At 36.0% G+C, this 21,846-nt stretch overlaps 1 protein-coding gene and 1 long non-coding RNA gene across 3 annotated transcripts in view; both read left to right on the top strand.

Annotated features, from left to right (window-relative positions):
• LOC125662014 (transcription initiation factor IIA subunit 2-like) overlaps nt 1–21,846 on the top strand; it is a 45,426-nt gene that overhangs the window by 7,256 nt on the left and 16,324 nt on the right. For both annotated transcript variants that reach the window (XM_048894184.2, XM_056147037.1), the window contains exon 2: nt 13,231–13,335. In XM_048894184.2, coding sequence (XP_048750141.1) covers nt 13,231–13,335 — 105 coding nt within the window. The remainder of the gene's footprint in view (nt 1–13,230; nt 13,336–21,846) is intronic.
• On the top strand, nt 9,476–10,985 carry LOC125682799 (uncharacterized). Its single transcript, XR_007372674.2, has 2 exons — nt 9,476–9,670; nt 10,132–10,985. It is a non-coding gene; the product is annotated as an uncharacterized LOC125682799 (long non-coding RNA).

The raw sequence follows: 21,846 nt of genomic DNA, 5'->3' as shown, positions 1-21,846 counted from the left end.
GCATCACTGCTCCAATTTACCACATTATCTACCAACAAGATAGGACAAGAGGCTACGAACTCCCTCGTCAAGGTCTGATCGTATTTGTGTACAAAAGTTTGAAAGACATCATGATGTTACTTACATTAAAAATAACGTGATTTATCTTATGTTGGGATCACTAAAATTATGGTGGACCACAAGTCTGCATTCAAATTGATGGTTTATATTTCTGAAAAAGCACGCGTATTATTTTGATATGGGATTATTTAAATGTTATGACGATTTAATAGGTGAAAGGCACTTTTACTTTGCTCTTAAACTGAGACACACGAATGGAACACGATTGTCGCAACAATTTGAACGATGCGGAGAAGTCGGCATTAAAATTATATTGGGCAATATTAAATCTTATTGTAAATTGCCGTCATTATGCAATTTACTTGAATATTCATGGATCACATTAAAGTGTTTAAGTGATTACTATTACGAATGTCAAACCACAAAGCATTTCTGGATTTTTTAAAGAATGAATCGGTGGTAATAAAATGGGGTGTTAATTTATTTATTTATTAACAACTGTAGAGGTCCTCATCTGGGACAAATACAAAATGTCCTTAGTAAATTTCTGAAGATTTACGTGTATTATATACAATGTGTACAAAATGAATGTTCTAAAACTCCATTCTGTCTTGCAGCATTATGTGTTTAATGAAAACATCAGAAAATTTGTAAATCTGATTTTCATGACCCCCCCCCCCCCCAAAAATACCGACCTACCAACCCAACTTGAAAAATGTGGGTCGGAGTACATCAAGCAAACAAAATTTTAATGATGGCCTGGGTCCGAAGAGCTGAAATTTACATGAAAGCTTCCTGACATAGTGCAGATTTAAGTTTGTAAAAATCATTACCCCTGAGGGTAGGGTGAGGCCACAATAGGGATCAAAGTTTTACATACAAATATATAGGGAAAATCTTCTTAAGAACCACTGGGTCAGGGATTTTATTTTATTTTTTTTACTTCATTTTATTTAATGATAGATTTTAGAAACACAATTTTCTTTTACTTTCACCTCATTGCATGTACCATTTATTATAATATATGATGTGATATATACCTATCAAAATTGGTAAGGATCACCCTAGTTTTGACAATTCTTATATATTTATTTCAAATAAAAAAATTAATACAGGGGGGAAAAATCAGTGCATTTGCCAAAATCATGTTTTTGAACATGAAAGTGCAGGAGTAGCTGTTTTCAAGCCCTTCTAAGTTTTTAAACCTATCCAACGTTTTAGCTCACCTGAGCTGAAAGCTTAAGTGAGCTTTTTTTTGATTGACTGTTGTCCGTCGTCTGTCTGTCTGTAAACTTTTTACATTTTCGACTTCTTCTCCAGAACCACTGGGCCAATTTCAACCACACTTGCCCAAAAGCATCCTTGGGTGAAGGCTTTCGAGTTTGTTCATAGGGTGGGGCCATTTAAATATCTTCTCAAGAACCACTGAGCCAGAAAAGCTTAAATTTACATGAAAGCTTCCTGACATAGTGCAGATTCAAGTTTGTTCAAATCATGTCCCCCGGGGGTAGAATGGGGCCACAAGGGGGGGGGGTTCAAAGTTTTACATACAAATATAGGGAAAATCTTTAAAAATCTTCTTCTCAAGAACCAATGAGCCAGAAAAGCTGAGATTTACATGAAAGCTTCCTGATATAGTGCCGATTCAAGTTTGTTAAAATCATGGCCCCCAGAACTTGGATACCCCTCTGAAAATACAGCAGGATATCCCAGGAAGTCCCAAGACAAAATCCCAGGATTTATCAGGATTGTCCTGAAAAGTCCTGCTTTTTTGAAACTGAGATTGACAAGGAATTAGAGGGACGGTATTGGCAGTGGGACATTTCAGGACTTTTAAGGATAATTTCCCCATTGAAAATACAGGAGGATATCCCAGGAAGTCCCAAGACAAAATCCCAGGATTTATCAGGATTGTCCTGAAAAGTCCTGCTTTTTTGAAACTGAGATTGACAAGGAATTAGAGGGACGGTATTGGCAGTGGGACATTTCAGGACTTTTAAGGATAATTTGAACACTTAAATTTGCCTTTTATTGTCCTGCCAAGTCTCACTTAATCCTGCAATCTGAAAGGGGAGAAAGTGGGATTATTCTGGACATGTCTTGGAAAGTCCCAGTAGACAGGACTGGGATTTTGCAGGATTTTATTGGATCTCCTTTAAAATCCTGCTTTTTGAGTTGATGCAGGACTCCTGGAAAGTCCCAATTTATCCTACTAACCTGTTTTGGTCTTACCCTACTGCGGAATAAAACTCGAGATCCAGGATATGTGATATCTTTTCTGTAAAAGTGGCAATTAAGAATGAAATTATGAATCAAAATGATAATCTGATAATAAAATTTATTTAACATACAAAAACATAAATTTCAGCAATACTTATTTGAACTTCCAAAGCAAGTACTTTGAAAAGTTCATTTAAATTATGACTGGGGTGAGCTAAAAAGCACTATTTCTTACGTAAACAAATAATTAAACAAGAGGTCCATGGGCCACATCGCTCACCTTAGTCATCTTGGTCCATATTTAAAGATTTCCCATATACTTGTATGTAAAACTTTTGTCCCTATAATGTGGCCAAAACCTACCCTTAGGGGCCACGATTCAGGGTTGTCACTAGAAAATATTGAAGACGAGTCCCGGTATCATGGTTTGTAAGCAGCTTGAGTCCCATGAAAATTTGACGAGTCCCATGAAAGTTGAATTAAAGAGTCATTTAGATTTTTCCTACACCTTTATTTATACTGAGTGAACACAAGCTAATGTCGTACCTCTGTTCACTTTCATCTTCAACAAATGGCAAAAATCAGTTAATTTTCGTCTAGCCCATGCATAACAGTGCAGTGATCACTTTGTACACATGAAATTAAAAGTAATCATTCACGACTCGGTCTCATACAACTAATTGCCCATTGCAAACAGAATTACTTCCCCGAATCCTCTATCATCGTTACAACCCTATTCAGTATTAAACAAAATTTTAATTAAATAATTATTGTGATAAAATAGATGCGTACTAATTTTGTTTGTAAAATGATGTAAAATCTACCAAAGTTTACAAACTACGCTACTTTCAATTCCAATAAAAATGGCTACCGGAAGACAAACATTTATAATTAAATATAGATCCTGATTTGTAAAAAAAAGAAAAAGAAACATATATAAATAACTGCCTGTGAGTGGCAAAATGTTTTTTACTTTGTATCTAAATTTCAATATTATATTCTAATTTGCACCTAATTGACTGCACTAAACAAACAAGTCGGATTGGGACACTGTGAACTCGGTTCACATTAGAGCGTAACGTTTTCCCTAGATATTTTCCTATGAGTTTTAATTAATACACAAATCAGGGCTTCTAAGTAAAATTATGATTTTTACTCAGAGTCCGAGACACATCTGCGGGACTCGCCATATCAGACAAACCCCAATGAAATTTCTGTGATCCTATTCTTGCGTTAGTGACAACCCTGTGAATTTTACAAACTTGAGTCTACACTATGTTGGGAAGCTTTCATGTAAATCTCAGCTTTTCTGGCCAAGTGTTTCTTGAGAAGACAATTTTCATAAAGATTTTTCCTGTATATTTGTAAGTAAAACTTTGATCCCCTATTGAGACCCAATCCAACCCCCCCCCCCCCCCCCCCCCCCCAGGTCATTGGTTTTAACAAACTTGAATCTGTACTATGTCAGGAGGCTTTCATGTAAATTTCAGCTTCTCTGTCCCAGTGGTTCTTGAGAAGATTTTTGAATGACCCCACCGTATTTTTGCGATTATCTCCCCTTTGAAGGGGCATGGCCCTTCATTTGAACAAACTTGAAAGCCTTTCACCCAAGGGTGCTTTGTGTCACTTAGTTTGGTTGAAATTGACCCAGTGGTTCTGGAGAAGATGAAAATGTGAAAAGTTTTCACCGACGACAGACAACGAACAAATTTTGATCAGAAAAGCTCACTTGAACCTTCGGCCCAGGTGAGCTAAAAAAAAAATTTTAAACAGGTATTATCAAATTGTCCCTGAAGTTGAATTTTGTTTATCTTGATGTCACGGGTAACCTGGAGTGGTTCAAAGATCTATTTCTTCGACTCGTGGGTGGGGGAAGGTGGCTCCAGACCTAAACAACTTGAGACGGTCTCTCATCTTGTTTCTAACTTCTTTGAGGGCCATCTCTGGATTTTTCTCTGGTACAGAGGCTTAAAAGATAGCATAATGAATTATTTGAGAGGTTGCATAACAGGTTTTGTAAATGAACATCATGCAAAATTTAAAATATTTATGTCTTGAACTTGTATATATGCACCTTCTGCATCGTCTTCCCTTTTATCTAAGCCATCTTTGGTCTCACGGGCGTTTTCCTGTCACACTGCATGATGTCGGTTCATCCACTGAAAACAGTGCCTTATTAAAAGTCACTTGATGATATTCTAAATTCATAACTATCTCTTCAAGTCCATGCTACAATGAAAGAGAACATGTACTAGATAAAAATATTGGAAACAGGATGATAATTTGTTAAGGTGTGACAATTCCACTAGACTACCAAAAAAGACGAATTATTACAAACCAAAAGTAAAAATACTAACCAGCAACTCCGTGTATTTTGAACAACTAGGCCTATCCCCCAGTTTCTGAGTGTAAGGTGAATCCTATATTCCTATCTGGAATCCATTCCATGCTTGATTGCATACTGATTCTGTTGAATGTTCTCCATCCTTGCGAATATTTCCCTGACTTCGCGCCCAGAAAGGAACATTGAAAAAAAAGCGCTTTGATCACTTGCGTGAACGTCAGGTCGTACACTGACTGACTCGTCCCCAGGTCAACACGTAACCAAAAGACGATCAGTAGAAAGTTATACAATCGACCAGTGGAAACCCAGTGTATAAGACTTCATATATATACATATGATATATTTTATACATGATATATCTTATATCGAATAAGAACGGGGAGAAGAAAAAAACACGACAAGCTTCGTACATTGTACAAGTTGACCGAAACGACATCACCGGAAGTTACAACTTTCAAAGAAGTCATTTATGATTTAAAGATTTGTGAATGGAAATCAATAACATCGGAATGAAAAAGGACTACGGGTTAACGGATGACACTCTGTAAGTACCATATGCTTATTTTGTTTACGTTTGTAAATGATTACATGCATTGGAAAAATACACGCTTGATCGCTGGACCACTCGAAATTCCTCGATACAATCATTCTATTTACAGCTTAACATATCAAAACAAACTACTCTATTTTTTAACGTAAACCATTGACTGGTTCGATCTAGATGGAAAGGGTATAATCACCAGAACATTGTATCATGGATATCCATCATTATGATTCTGTTTCGATCAGTTGACCTTGTTCTGTAATTATTACTGCTTCGTAAAATAACTACGGACAGTACGGTTACAAAATTTAGCATGGCAAGCTGATTGTATCCATCAGTGATAATTTATTGCTATTTGCACCTCAAAACATTGATGTGTCAAAGAAACTTTTCTAAATATAAAATTTTTAATCAGTGTCTTGAAAATTAAGTTTCTTCATTAATAATTTGTAATTAATTATTATTGCAGGAGATTGAGAACCCAAAAGGTACATGCTGTGCAAGAAAGATGTAAACATGCGAATTCCTAAATGTACTAAATATTAAAACATCAACTGCAATCTTCAGTGGTGACATCCAAAAGTTGATATGCCATTGGTACTTCAAGTGATACGACCGTGACATTGGAAAATCCTTTTAACTTATCATCACTTGAGCCTGAATTGCAATCCTTTTGATACAGACATTTTTTTAAGTTCAGTTTCGAACATTAATGCCGCTGTGTCATCTCTGGAAATGGAAAAGCCTACCACAGAATCTGATGAATTTTTTAACATTCTTTCACAAAAAGGGATCTTCTTTATTTTGAAGAAGGTAGCCCAGGAACTGGAAATCTGTTATCAAAATGATCTTAATAATACACTGGACAATATTCTAACCTAAAAAAAAACATGACAAACCCGATTGAACTCCTGTGATGAAGCATCTCAAAACTCAAATTATGGTAGTCTTTCAAGTGACATTGAGGATTTCAATAGCGCATTTGACAGTAAAGTGATTTTTATTCAAGTTCAGATTGTTGTCATTATAAATTTATAAGAAGTGTTCTCATCCCCTCTGAAAATACAGCAGGATATCCCAGGAAGTCCCGAGACAAAATCCCAGGATTTATCAGGATTGTCCTGAAAAGTCCTGCTTTTTTGAAACTGAGATTGACAAGGAATTAGAGGGACGGTATTGGCAGTGGGACATTTCAGGACTTTTAAGTATAATTTCCCCATTGAAAATACAGCAGGATATCCCAGGAAGTCCCGAGACAAAATCCCAGGATTTATCAGGATTGTCCTGAAAAGTCCTGCTTTTTTGAAACTGAGATTGACAAGGAATTAGAGGGACGGTATTGGCAGTGGGACATTTCAGGACTTTTAAGGATAATTTGAACACTTAAATTTGCCTTTTATAGTCCTGCAAAGTCTCACTTAATCCTGCAATCTGAAAGGGGAAAAAGTGGGATTATTCTGGACATGTCTTGGAAAGTCCCAGTAGACAGGACTGGGATTTTGCAGGATTTTATTGGATCTCCCTAAAAATCCTGCTTTTTGAGTTGATGCAGGACTCCTGGAAAGTCCCAATTTATCCTACTAACCTGTTTTGGTCTTTAACCCTACTGTGGAATAAAACTCGAGATCCAGGATATGTGATATCTTTTCTGTAAAAGTGGCAATTAAGAATGAAATTACGAATCAAAATGATAATCTGATAATAAAATTTATTTAACATACATATACATAAATTTCAGCAATACTTATATGAACTTCCAAAACAAGTACTTTGAAAAGTTCATTTAAATTATGGCTGGGGTGAGCTAAAAAGCACTATTTCTTACGTAAACAAATAATTAAACAAGAGGTCCATGGGCCACATCGCTCACCTTAGTCATCTTGGTCCATATTTAAAGATTTCCCATATACTTGTATGTAAAACTTTTGTCCCTATAATGTGGCCAAAACCTATCCTTGGGGGCCACGATTCAGGGTTGTCACTAGAAAATATTGAAGACGAGTCCCGGTATCATGGTTTGTAAGCAGCTTGAGTCCCATGAAAATTTGACGAGTCCCATGAAAGTTGAATTAAAGAGTCATTTAGATTTTTCCTACACCTTTATTTATACCGAGTGAACACAAGCTAATGTCGTACCTCTGTTCACTTTCATCTTCAACAAATGACAAAAATCAGTTAATTTTCGTCTAGCCCATGCATAACAGTGCAGTGATCACTTTGTACACATGAAATTAAAAGTAATCATTCACGACTCGGTCTCATACAACTAATTGCCCATTGCAAACAAAATTACTTCCCCGAATCCTCTATCATCGTTACAACCCTATTCAGTATTAAACAAAATTTTAATTAAATAATTATTGTGATAAAATAGATGCGTACTAATTTTGTTTGTAAAATGATGTAAAATCTACCAAAGTTTACAAACTACGCTACTTTCAATTCCAATAAAAATGGCTACCGGAAGACAAACATTTATAATTAAATATAGATCCTGATTTGTAAAAAAAAGAAAAAGAAACATATATAAATAACTGCCTGTGAGTGGCAAAATGTTTTTTTACTTTGTATCTAAATTTCAATATTATATTCTAATTTGCACCTAATGACTGCACTAAACGCACAAGTCGGATTGGGACACTGTGAACTCGGTGGTATCATCTCGGTTCACATTAGAGCGTAACGTTTTACCTAGATTTTTTCCTATGAGTTTTAATTAATACACAAATCAGGGCTTCTAAGTAAAATTATGATTTTTACTCAGAGTCTGAGACACGTCTGCGGGACTCGCCATATCAGACAAACCCCAATGAAATTTCTGTGATCCTATTCTTGCGTTAGTGACAACCCTGTGAATTTTACAAACTTGAGTCTACACTATGTCGGGAAGCTTTCATGTAAATCTCAGCTTTTCTGGCCAAGTGTTTCTTGAGAAGACAATTTTCATAAAGATTTTTCCTGTATATTTGTAAGTAAAACTTTGATCCCCTATTGAGACCCAATCCAACCCCCCAACCCCCCCCCCCCCCCCCCCCCCCAGTCATTGGTTTTAACAAACTTGAATCTGTACTATGTCAGGAGGCTTTCATGTAAATTTCAGCTTCTCTGTCCCAGTGGTTCTTGAGAAGATTTTTGAATGACCCCACCGTATTTTTGCGATTATCTCCCCTTTGAAGGGGCATGGCCCTTCATTTGAACAAACTTGAAAGCCTTTCACCCAAGGGTGCTTTGTGTCACTTAGTTTGGTTGAAATTGACCCAGTGGTTCTGGAGAAGATGAAAATGTGAAAAGTTTTCGCCGACGACAGACAACGAACAAATTTTGATCAGAAAAGCTCACTTGAACCTTCGGCCCAGGTGAGCTAAAAAAAATTTTTTTAAACAGGTATTATCAAATTGTCCCTCAAGTTGAATTTTGTTTATCTTGATGTCACGGGTAACCTGGTTCAAAGATCTATTTCTTCGACTCGTGGGTGGGGGAAGGTGGCTCCAGACCTAAACAACTTGAGACGGTCTCTCATCTTGTTTCTAACTTCTTTGAGGGCCATCTCTGGATTTTTCTCTGGTACAGAGGCTTAAAAGATAGCATAATGAATTATTTGAGAGGTTGCATAACAGGTTTTGTAAATGAACATCATGCAAAATTTAAAATATCTATGTCTTGAACTTGTATATATGCACCTTCTGCATCGTCTTCCCTTTTATCTAAGCCATCTTTGGTCTCACGGGCGTTTTCCTGTCACACTGCATGATGTCGGTTCATCCACTGAAAACTGCCTTATTAAAAGTCACTTGATATTCTAAATTCATAACTATCTCTTCAAGTCCATGCTACAATGAAAGAGAACATGTACTAGATAAAAATATTGGAAACAGGATGATAATTTGTTAAGGTGTGACAATTCCACTAGACTACCAAAAAAATTTTTGAAAAAAGACGAATTATTACAAACCAAAAGTAAAAATACTAACCAGCAACGCCGTGTATTTTGAACAACTAGGCCTATCCCTCAGTTTCTGAGTGTAAGGTGAATCCTATATTCCTATCTGGAATCCATTCCATGCTTGATTGCATACTGATTCTGTTGAATGTTCTCCATCCTTGCGAATATTTCCCTGACTTCGCGCCCAGAAAGGAACATTGAAAAAAAAGCGCTTTGATCACTTGCGTGAACGTCAGGTCGTACACTGACTGACTCGTCCCCAGGTCAACACGTAACCAAAAGACGATCAGTAAAAAGTTATACAATCGACCAGTGGAAACCCAGTGTATAAGACTTCATATATATACATATGATATATTTTATACATGATATATCTTATATCGAATTAGAACCGGGAGAAGAAAAAAACACGACAAGCTTCGTACATTGTACAAGTTGACCGAAACGACATCACCGGAAGTTATAACTTTCAAAGAAGTCATTTATGATTTAAAGATTTGTGAATGGAAATCAATAACATCGGAATGAAAAAGGACTACGGGGTAACGGATGACACTCTGTAAGTACCATATGCTTATTTTGTTTACGTTTGTAAATGATTACATGCATTGGAAAAATACACGCTTGATCGCTGGACCACTCGAAATTCCTCGATACAATCATTCTATTTACAGCTTAACATATCAAAACAAGCTACTCTTTTTTTTAACGTAAACCATTGACTGGTTCGATCTAGATGGAAAGGGTATAATCACCAGAACATTGTATCATTGATATCCATCATTATGATTCTGTTTCGATCAGTTGACCTTGTTCTGTAATTATTACTGCTTCGTAAAATAACTACAAAATACAAAATTTAGCATGGCAAGCTGATTGTATCCATCAGTGATAATTTATTGCTATTTGCACCTCAAAACATTGATGTGTCAAAGAAACTTTTCTAAATATAAAATTTTTAATCAGTGTCTTGAAAATTAAGTTTCTTCATTAATAATTTGTAATTAATTATTATTGCAGGAGATTGAGAACCCAAAAGGTACATGCTGTGCAAGAAAGATGTAAACATGCGAATTCCTAAATGTACTAAATATTAAAACATCAACTGCAATCTTCAGTGGTGACATCCAAAAGTTGATATGCCATTGGTACTTCAAGTGATACGACCGTGACATTGGAAAATCCTTTTAACTTATCATCACTTGAGCCTGAATTGCAATCCTTTTGATACAGACATTTTTTTAAGTTCAGTTTTGAACATTAATGCCGCTGTGTCATCTCTGGAAATGGAAAAGCCTACCACAGAATCTGATGAATTTTTTAACATTCTTTCACAAAAAGGGATCTTCTTTATTTTGAAGAAGGTAGCCCAGGAACTGGAAATCTGTTATCAAAATGATCTTAATAATACACTGGACAATATTCTAACCTTAAAAAAAACATGACAAACCCGATTGAACTCCTGTGATGAAGCATCTCAAAACTCAAATTATGGTAGTCTTTCAAGTGACATTGAGGATTTCAATAGTGCATTTGACAGTAAAGTGATTTTTATTCAAGTTCAGATTGTTGTCATTATAAATTTATAAGAAGTGTTCTCATAGCCAACATTTTTCAAGTCTACTTTTGATGAAATATAGTCTTTTCTATTACAACTTATTATGACATGATTGTTGTTGTATACATAAATGTTCTTATCCACGAATCATTCACTGTTCTTATAGGTGTTTTTTTTAGCCTGAACTATGTAGCAATGACATGTCAAGGTAATCCAGAAAATGTAAAATCTTTTCTTTGATATGACAAGGATTTAATTTTGTAACAATTAATATCTAAAAGTCCTGTAACCCTCATTAAAGTCCTTTATAATCTGACTTTACTGGTTGTAAGATTTTGAGGGTAATTGCAAGACTTCTCTCTTTGCACACTTTTAATACGAAGTCCTGGAAAGCAATGTAAAGTCCTGCATTATCTTGAATGTATCAAGTATGAGATTTTTAGGGAATTTCTGGGACGATGTTTTCGTCTTCATTTTATAATAAAGTCCTGAAAAACACAAGAATGTCCTAGAAAAACCTGCTGCTATGAGAGTGGGACATTGTAAGACATTTAGGTAATAAATATGTCCTAGAAATTCTTGCAAAGTCACTCTTGATGTAAGTGGGATATTCCAGGACAAATGCAGAAACATGAAGTCCTGTATTATCCCACTGCATTAGGACATGGGAGAAGTGGGACTTCACAAGGAAGTCCCAGGACTTCCAGGGATATCCTTCAATTAAGCAAAAAAGTGGGATTTATTTTCAGAGGGGATAGCCAACATTTTTCAAGTCTACTTTTGATGAAATATAGTCTTTTCTATTACAACTTATTATGACATGATTGTTGTTGTATACATAAATGTTCTTATCCACGAATCATTCACTGTTCTTATAGGGTTTTTTTAGCCTGAACTATGTAGCAATGACATGTCAAGGTAATCCAGAAAATGTAAAATCTTTTCTTTGATATGACAAGGATTTAATTTTGTAACAATTTATAATATCTAAAAGTCCTGTAACCCTCATTAAAGTCCTTTATAATCTGACTTCACTGGTTGTAAGATTTTGAGGGTAATTGCAAGACTTCTCTCTTTGCATACTTTTAATACGAAGTCCTGGAAAGCAATGTAAAGTCTTGCATTATCTTGAATGTATCAAGTATGAGATTTTTAGGGAATTTCTGGGACGATGTTTTCGTCTTCATTTTATAATAAAGTCCTGAAAAACACAAGAATGTCCTAGAAAAACCTGCTGCTATGAGAGTGGGACTTTGTAAGACATTTAGGTAATAAATATGTCCTAGAAATTCTTGCAAAGTCACTAAGTGGGATATTCCAGGACAAATGCAGAAACATGAAGTCCTGTATTATCCCACTGCATTAGGACATGGGAGAAGTGGGACTTCACAAGGAAGTCCCAGGACTTCCAGGGATATCCTTCAATTAAGCAAAAAAGTGGGATTTATTTTCAGAGGGGTAGAGCCACAATGGGGATCAAAGTTTTACATACAAATATATAGGAAAAATCTTTAAAAATCTTCTTCTCAAGAACTAATGAGCCAGAAGAGCTGAGATTTACATGAAAGCTTTCAGACGCAGTGCTGATTCAAGTTTGTTCAAATCATGTCCCCCGGGGTTAGGTTGGGGCCACAATAGGGGATGAAAGTTTTACATACAAATATATAGGGAAAATCTTTAAAAATCTTCTTCTCAAGAACCATTGGGCCAAAGAAGTTGACATTTACATGAAAGCTTTCTGACATTGTGCAGATTCAAGCTTGTAAAATTCATGGCCTCCAGGGGTAGGTTGGGGACACAATAGGTACTAAGGTTTTACATGCAAATATATATGGAAATTCTTCAGATATGGGCCAAGGTGATTCAGGTGAGCGATGTGGCCCATGGGCCGCTTGTTTTATTTGGCCTAAAACACCAATGTATCATCAAAAAACACCTCTAGGATGATAGTTCATGCCTGAAAATACATATATCCAAAGTGTCTTTCATATTGAAGGAGAATTGAATGAGTGTCGCTGCAGAACCTCGATCTGGCTGGAGTGACCCAAATGTACCTTATGTTACTACATAGGACCATCACTCCCCTCAAAGCTAGACCGAATATCAGACCCATTACCATTTACCAATGACAAAAAGGTTACCTATATTTTCCCAACTATATGAGCAAAATTTCCCAAATGCATTTACTGGTAAAAAGATATTTTGCATTTTAAACTGATTTGGGGAGGGGGGGTTGGGGGGGTTGTTGTCGATAAATAGAGTCAAGAACTGATGAAATATAAAGGTTGAAATGGTTATTATGTTTTAAGCTTTACTTGGATGAAACATACTCAGTTTTCCAAATTTATCAGAAAACAATGATTTTCTCCAATAAAAGGGACCTGGTCCCTGTACCAAAAAGTGCTGTGGATGATCTTTTTCTATATCATCTTTAATGGTTCTCTTGTGTAAAGTATGACATAATTTTCCTGTGTCCCAAGTTTGTAATCTCTAACTTCTTGTAATTATAACCTCTTTGCTATGTGCTAGCATTTGATTTTATGATGATTATTGAATTGTAGTGTGGACAAATTACTCCTCAGTTAGCACTGAAGGTTCTGCTACAGTTTGACAAAGCTATCAATACAGCCCTGGCTAACCGTGTCAAGAACAGAATACAGCTCAAGGTAACATTTGATAATAGAAAAACACACTACAATTCTTTTTACTGCCTATCAGTGGTAGTAATAGAAGAATACTCTACAATTCTTTTTACTACCTCGCGGGTATGTTAAGGCAGGTTATGCTCCATTTATGCACGTAAACTGCATAATTTTTAAAATATGTCTTGCACAGAGAGAGGGAGCTACTAACTCTTAAAAACTATTTTGGTTATTTACATGAGAACATTTTGTATCATAACAACATGACAAACATGCTCTTCCGTATGACGTCATTGCATGACTGTTATAAATAGATCATGAATGTACCTTAATAGAAAATGGAAAAGTAGCACACTACTCCAGAATTTAAGTATTGGTCTAACTGGCGATATTGACAGTAAAACACCCATAGTTTATCAGAATTACTGATAGAATCCTACCACTTTCAGTAAGAAATAATTATTAAACATTTAAACGCGAAACCATCTAGCCTATGTTTTACATATTGCACTGATGCTATGCAGTTTTCTTTAAAAGTTTCTTAACAGACGATTCTATCAGTAATTGCCGTGTACATTAGTTTATGACCTTTCACACGTTGTATAAAAAGTCTCTAAAAGTATGCAGCATAGTGTGCTACTTTTGCAGTTTTATTTCAGTGTGTGACAGAGGAAAATCGGATCGACATGCTAAATAGAATGTTTTCCCCATTAATGAATGAAATCAACATACCTTCATAATATCAATAAATTCTCAGCGTTTCACATATATATTCCATATATCCCATGTCATATATTTCAAAAACTACTACACATTTTGTTGATATTTGCATGGCGCACATAACAAATTCCTTACATGTGTCAACGTCACTTGATGTATAGTCATGACGTCATCAGTTTACTTTCATATTGATTTTGTAAAATTTTAGAAATTGACATTACTCCTAATATGTCCTTTTAAACCATCAATTTTGATATCATGAAGTTTTTCGTATATCAAGTGCAAAAAGGTCATTATTTATTTCCATTACTAGTATTAATTTATATTTTTTTTTATCTGTAGTGTTAGAAGACATGATTATGTATCTATTTTATGTAGTGATTGATTTGTGTTGCTTATGTTGTGTTGACACCAACAGAAATGCCAAGTTTAATTGAATAAAATTTAAGTGCAAAAAGGTCATGTTTAGAACACTATAGCTCAATAACAAGTGTTGCGACCCCAATTTTTCTTTTTGATTTCCTAATTCTCCTTCAATGTAGAAATCAAAAATACACTTCCCAAAAAATTGACATTACTCCAAATCTCAGGTGCGAACCTCTTTAATGAGTTTTATGTAGGAATAACTTCCGTTATTTTGAGCACCGAAAAAGGTGCTCTGGTATGCATAATTAGTATTCAATTTCCTAAATATTGCAGAGCTCCAAGTCACATCTGATATCAGGTCGCAAAATGGCGACCTAGAAATATTTCTGGTCGCCATTTTCAAATTTCTAGTCGCCATGTTCAAAATTTCTATTCGTTATGGTAAAAGATTTTGTAAATAAGGCCTACAATTTTTTTTTAATTTGAATATCTTTCAAGAAAAAAATATACACCCATGTATGCGTTTTGTTTTTAAACTGAATAGAAATGTGCTTTGAAACATGCTGGATGCTAACAAGTTAAGTATTTACTCTGGTAAAAGTTGTATTGCATTGGGTCATCTTGTATATTTTATAGTACGCTTCTGGAGAAGAAAACCCAGCGTTCCAAACAAGGATTTGCTTTAAAGTCCTCAATAAGTTGGTCTTCACTGCTTATGTGAATAAGAGCTTCTACTTTTGTTCGATCTTTTGCTGAACAATCAGTACCAGCATCAATAAGAACACTACATCCCGAGTTGTAATTGTCTGTGAAAATTAGCAGCAACAGTTGCCCCTCCCGACTTACACGGACAAGACGTGTCTCTCACTGTTACCGTGAATAGTCACACTTCCACATTTGAAAGATGTACACCAGGTCGTGGTGAAATCGGACAATGGGTGTCCAGAAATGGTGGACGTTGCTGGCTGATTGGCCTCACAAATTCTGCAAAACATTTTGCAATCTCTTTATATCAACCACGAAAATTCCTTCAGCCATTAGGATTCGGGTCTTCCTTTACTTTTGCATTTTTCTTTAGTCATCTTTAAATGCAGAACTTTCTCAGTGTGATTTTTGAATTTCTTCGTTACATGTACTAGGCCGAGGCTTCTACTTTTTATTAAGTCCAAAGTGCTTTAACCCTCGTTTTACCGCCATCTTGATTGCTTTCAAACGCTGTTTTGACCGAGACTGAAACATATTTATTCAGACTTCCGATCCCGATTACAAGATTTTACTGGATGCCCATTTTTTTTCCACTCGCAAATATGCGACTTAAATATAATCTCTAGTCGCAAAATCGATTTTCTGGTCGCAAATGCGACCGTTTTACTCGCAACTTGGAGCACTGTATTGAATATTTCTTTTATGGAATTTTTATTCCATTTTTTTCATACTATAATGTAATCTCAGCTGAGATTCGGCTGGGCTGAATATTTAGACTGACGCCTTCACAGACTCTTAGAGCAGTCCTTCATAATTCATGTCTGGAAATTTACTTTCAGCTTCAGCCGGTTCTAGCAATTAATGTGCAATTCGCTTCAAATAAGTTAGTTGACTATTAAACCAACTATGTATCACTATTAATGCTGCATTACTTACCGTCTATGCATGTAAATTCCATAAAATAAACTATCATTAGGTCACCGGAGCCTTCAAAGTGAGCTTTTCTGATCAAAATTTGTCCATTGTCCGTCGGCGTGAACTTTTCACATTTTCATCTTCTTCTCTAGAATCACTTTTCAACCAAACTTGGCACAATTAAAGCATCCTTGGATGAAGGGCTTTCAAGTTTGTTCAAATGAAGGGCCATGCCCCCTGCAAAGGGGAGATAATCACAAAAATGCAAAAATAAGGTGGGGTTAGTTAAGAATCTTCTTCTCAAGAACCACTGGGCCAGAGGAGCTGAAATTCACATGGAAGCTTCCTGATATAGTGCAGATTCAAGTTTATTAAAATCATGACCCCTGGGGGTGGGATGGGGCCACAATAGGGAATCAAAGTTTTACTTACAAAATATAGGGAAAATCTTCTCAAGAAACACTGGGCCAGAAGAGCTGAGATTTACATGAAAGCTTCCTGACATAGTGTAGCTGCAGAACTGTAGCTCTCTGAAAAAAATATTGTGACGGAACAGAGAGCTATAGATCCACCCCTTATAAAAAAAATCTTAGATTTACGGTGCACAAAAAGCTGCGCACAGTTGAGGCCTGATATCGTTGTATTCTTGTGTTGTTGTCTCATAAATTTAATATTAAAAAATTCCTAACATATTTTCCTCCTTGTGTCCAAACATACCTTCAAATATTCCTGAAAGTCGCATATGACCCAAAAACTCATAGCTTTTGATGATTTCGATCGTTGACGTAGCCATGTTAGGTAGTCAGTCAATTCGAGTCCTGGTTCATTTCCATACTTGCACAATAATGTTTAGATGTGAACTAATATCCCCACAAATATTTTAACTAAATATTTTGGATAATATATCATCCCAGTTCTTTTAAATAGTAATTATTCAGATTACTCATGACTATGCGACTTTCATTAGTCTGGTCCGATCTCCATCCCTGCCACAGGAGTGTTAAGGACCAAAATGGGCTTTTCTAGCATTTTCATTAATCAAGAGCTTATTTTACCTTTAAAACTATATATTTTTTTTAATTTCTATAAATTATTCGTGTTGATAATAAACGAAGAGCGAATACATAACTTATAACGAATTTTATGAATATAGATACTAATAGCAATAGGGTTCAAATTGACTGGCTACCTAACATTGCTACGTCAACAAACGAAATCATTTGAAGCTATTAGTTTTCGGGTCGTATGGGGCTTTAATGGATATTTGAAGGTATGTTTGGACACAGTATAGTAAGAAAATATGTTAAGAATTTTTTGGTATTAAATTTATAAGACAGCAACACAAGAATACAACGATATCAGGCCTCAACCATGCACAGCTCTTTGTGCGCCATAAATCAAAGGGTTTTGGATCTGTAGTTCTCTGTTCCATCACAATATTTTTTCAGAGAGCTACAGTTAGACATAGTGCAGAATCAAGTTTGTTAAAATCCTGGCCCCCGGGGGTGGGGCCATCCTTAAAAAAAGTTTGTTTGGAATTACTGTCGGAGGGGGGGGGGGGGGGGGTTCAGACCAGGAGGGAGGAAAGGAATTTTTTTTTTTATTGAAGTTGAATTTAAAATCAATGATAAAAATCACAATATAAAACAGTGAACAGATTTATTGAGATATTTTTCGGAAAGAATCAAGCCAAAAAAGGTGTGGGGAAAAAATGACTGTTCAAAATACTCAAAACTATGACAAGTTGACTGTTCCTATCAATAATTTCATAAGTCTATTTCAGAGGATTTCTCTTTGAAAATCTCTAGCTCTTTGACAAGACAATCAGCATGGATCGAGAGAACCCTACAGAATTTCTGTAATAAATTATGGTCCTTTGAAATCGGCATCAGCTGATGCACAGTAAAAGCAAAAATCTTTTCTTATGCCCTTAACTGCATCACGCATAGTATCAGTCTGAGAATTTAACGGTAGACCGATAGACCGCGGCTATGCCAAATGAGGTCTGGCCATGCCATGTGCAAATAAGATATCCCGAATTGTCTATGCCAAATTCTAAGAAAGAAAGGAAAAATTATGATATGTGTGTGTGATAATGCACACAAAATAAATGTTTTCCCATGCAATCGTTAAAATCTATTTTTGTGACCTCGATTTTCCTTCCATTAATTTAAAAGTATATGACTTAAGTGTCTAAGCAGTTTGGAGACTATGACTACTGCTCTAGACAAATTGTTCAGCATATGATCTGTATGTCTTTAAATGTTGATGCTTTTGAAATTTTTTTTTTATCTGCGTTGATAAATTTTATTGGGATCGATTTTTCAATTGAAATTTTCCCCAACAATATAACTAGAGTTGTCCTTTTTTTCTTTATTTCCCAAATATTCAAGTATTGCAAGAATGTCAAAACAAAATAATATACGTCCAACTTAGCAAAAATAATTTTTAGGTGAAGGTCAATAGTGTGTAAATGATTCCACAGTTCAAGTATTTTCAAGGCACAAAGCCTGGCATTAAACCAAAAGGTTTCAAACAAACAAAAAAGAATCAGAACAAGAAAAACGCAAGCTATATAAAAAAGAAGAAAGAAAACGCGAATTCAAGCCACACTGGCAGAACAGACGAGTATAGTTGAAGTTTGAGGGAAGAGAAATGTGGTGTGTTTCCTGCAAGGAGTTTTGGTCAGGTCTTTGCCAAATCCCATAGGTCTATGCCACATCAAAAAGACATAGACGTATTGTCTATGCCATTTAAAAAGTTAAATTCTCAGACTGCAGTAGGCAAACTCCATGTGCATTGTGCAATTCAACTTCGAACACTTTAGATCCATGTAACTTTGGCCGATATTGCCCATTCCATCTGACATATTGGAGTTGTTTTTTTTACTTCGCTCACAATCTCAGTGAGGATATCTTTCCATTGATAAGTATTTTGAAGACTAAAAATGTAAATTATATTGCCAATTTTCACCTCATATATGTGAATAGAAACACACAAAGGCATGCGATGTTTGGCTCATTAGCAGGAAGCTTTACACTTCGCGCTGACACTTTGGAAAAAAGCATTTTACTGATCCGACTGATTAAATTAATGAGGATGTCAAACTCAATGTTTAAAGACGAGTAATTTGTCGATCGAACAAAATTATAAACATTTTTTACCGATGGATAGAAAAAAAAGTTCTTGGTTATTTCATCAGGTTCTGTTGGTAACAATATCCTTCCACATTCTGCTTTTAATTATCTCATTTCTGTCACATCAGAACCAGATTCCCTAGGATTATGTACATATACCTCTAGACATCAGAACCAGATTCCCTGGGATTATGTACATATACCTCTAGACATCAGAACCAGATTCCCTGGGATTATGTACCAGGGTTCGAAATTAACTCATGTCCGTAAGTCCGAGACTAGTAAAAAACGTGTTGGACTAGTGAACTCTCTATAGCACTAGTCCGTACGGACTAGTGAAAATCCGGAAAGATTTTTAGGAAGATTTGTCTCTTAGATGTTTGAACTTATGGTTGATTACCTGCATGGTCAAGTGTTTGCATGACTATGACATCCTGATCTTCCAAACACATGGAGTGTGTTCGAGACCGCCGTTCTTCGAACGTGCACAAATTGTCAAATTCCTGCCGATTCCGAACGCCGAGTACACATCACGAGAACGTGTTCTAGGTGTAAGAATTGCAAGTAATCTGGTCTGAGAAGATGCACGTTTGTGCGCACATGTTCTCGTCATTCGCGACTCTAACACAGTAGTTCATAACACTATAGCTCATGACTTGGTCAATCGAGTGAATTTTATTGACTTTATTGATAAAATTTCGAACTCCTGTGACTCTAAAATCTGAGCACCAAAACAACAGGAACATCGATCTCGAACGCACTTATGGACGTTTATAAAAGGATTAACTCGGAGGTTAATATTGTATGCTTCTGAAGATTTTGAATACGAAATAAAATATGGTGGTCTCTTTTTCTTCTGTAGGTGTCAGAAATTGAATTGTTTGCAACTGTGATGTGTTTGGTTTGATTAAAATGAAGATCATTTTATGATATACTGGACGGACTAGTGAAATGCTTTGCGGACTAGTGAACATCAACAGTGACTAGTCCGTACGGACTAGTGCTTGAAAAAGTTAATTTCGAACCCTGTGTACATATACCTGTAGTATATCAGAACCTCTCAGATTCCCTGGGATTGTGTACATATACCTCTAGACATCAGAACCAGATTCCCTAGGATTATGTACATATACCTCTAGACATCAGAACTTCTAAGATTCCCTGGGATTATTTACATATGTAAGACTCTAAAGTGCAATGGTCGCTCCAAAGTGCGATGGTCTGCGCCAAAGTGCGATGGTTTGTTAACGTTACGGACCCCAAAGTCCGATGGTCACGCCAAAGTCCGATGGTGCGGAGTTCAGTAACGTTTGTGACGTCACGTCATTGTGACGTCATTCTTAACGTCTTTCAAAATAAAACCAAAAAAATGCAACACGGACGACAGCAACGGCAAGGTTTACACTGTTGAAGATAGTGAGAACGGCAAAGTACATTTGTTGTCGAACTCTCTACTTCTCCCAAACATTCTTTAATTCATGATCATTTATTACTTTGAGGGACACGTATTAAATTTCTTGGGGTATGTTATAATACAAAACATTCTATACGATTTCACGTTGGAAAATTTTGTGTTTGATAACACAACAACTAAAGGGTAATGAAATAAGTTCTTATTCTTATTTTTTGTGCATAGATTTTATGCTGATATTTTGGTGAAACAACGCACGGTTGGTTCAGTCTGTACCAAAACACTGTGTCGTTTACAAACCAATGGATTTCATCGTGTCACGCCATCGCACTTTGTCAGCGTGTCAGACCATCACACTTTGGCACATGAGTGAGGACCATCATACTTTGGCGTGTCACACCATCGGGGTTTTAGCGTGACCATTGCACTTTGGACTCCCATCACACTTTGGAGTCCTATACACATATACCTGTAGTATATCAGAACCTCTCAGATTCCCTGGGATTATTTACATATACCTCTAGACATCAGAACTTCTAAGATTCCCTGGGATTATGTACATATACCTGTAGTATATCAGAACCTCTCAGATTCCCTGGGATTATGTACATATACCTCTAGACATCAGAACTTCTAAGATTCCCTGGGATTATGTACATATACCTCTAGACATCAGAACTTCTAAGATTCCCTGGGATTATTTACATATACCTCTAGTATATCAGAACCTCTCAGATTCCCTGGGATTATGTACATATACCTCTAGACATCAGAACCTCTCAGATTCCCTGGGATTATGTACATATACCTCTAGTATATCAGAACCTCTCAGATTCCCTGGGATTATGTACATATACCTCTAGACATCAGAACCTCTCAGATTCCCTGGGATTATGTACATATACCTCTAGTATATCAGAACCTCTCAGATTCCCTGGGATTATTTACATATACCTCTAGACATCAGAACTTCTAAGATTCCCTGGGATTATGTACATATACCTCTAGACATCAGAACTTCTAAGATTCCCTGGGATTATTTACATATACCTCTAGTATATCAGAACCTCTCAGATTCCCTGGGATTATGTACATATACGTCTAGTATATCAGAAACTTTTCAAAATATGAAAATATTGCCTCTGAAATTCCACCAAAATAAGCAGTTAGATTACACTTATTCATTAAAAGGATGCATGGGCAGGTCTGCATCAGGGTTAAAATTGGAAAAGGGTGGGGAGGTCTGCATCAGGATACATGATAGATAACAAATAAGGTAGA

The sequence above is a fragment of the Ostrea edulis genome, chromosome 8 (genome assembly GCF_947568905.1).
Source record: "Ostrea edulis chromosome 8, xbOstEdul1.1, whole genome shotgun sequence".
Classification (NCBI taxonomy): Eukaryota; Metazoa; Mollusca; class Bivalvia; order Ostreida; family Ostreidae; genus Ostrea; species Ostrea edulis.
Note: the sequence above shows the minus strand (reverse complement) of the source record. Positions and strands in the feature narration are given on the sequence as shown.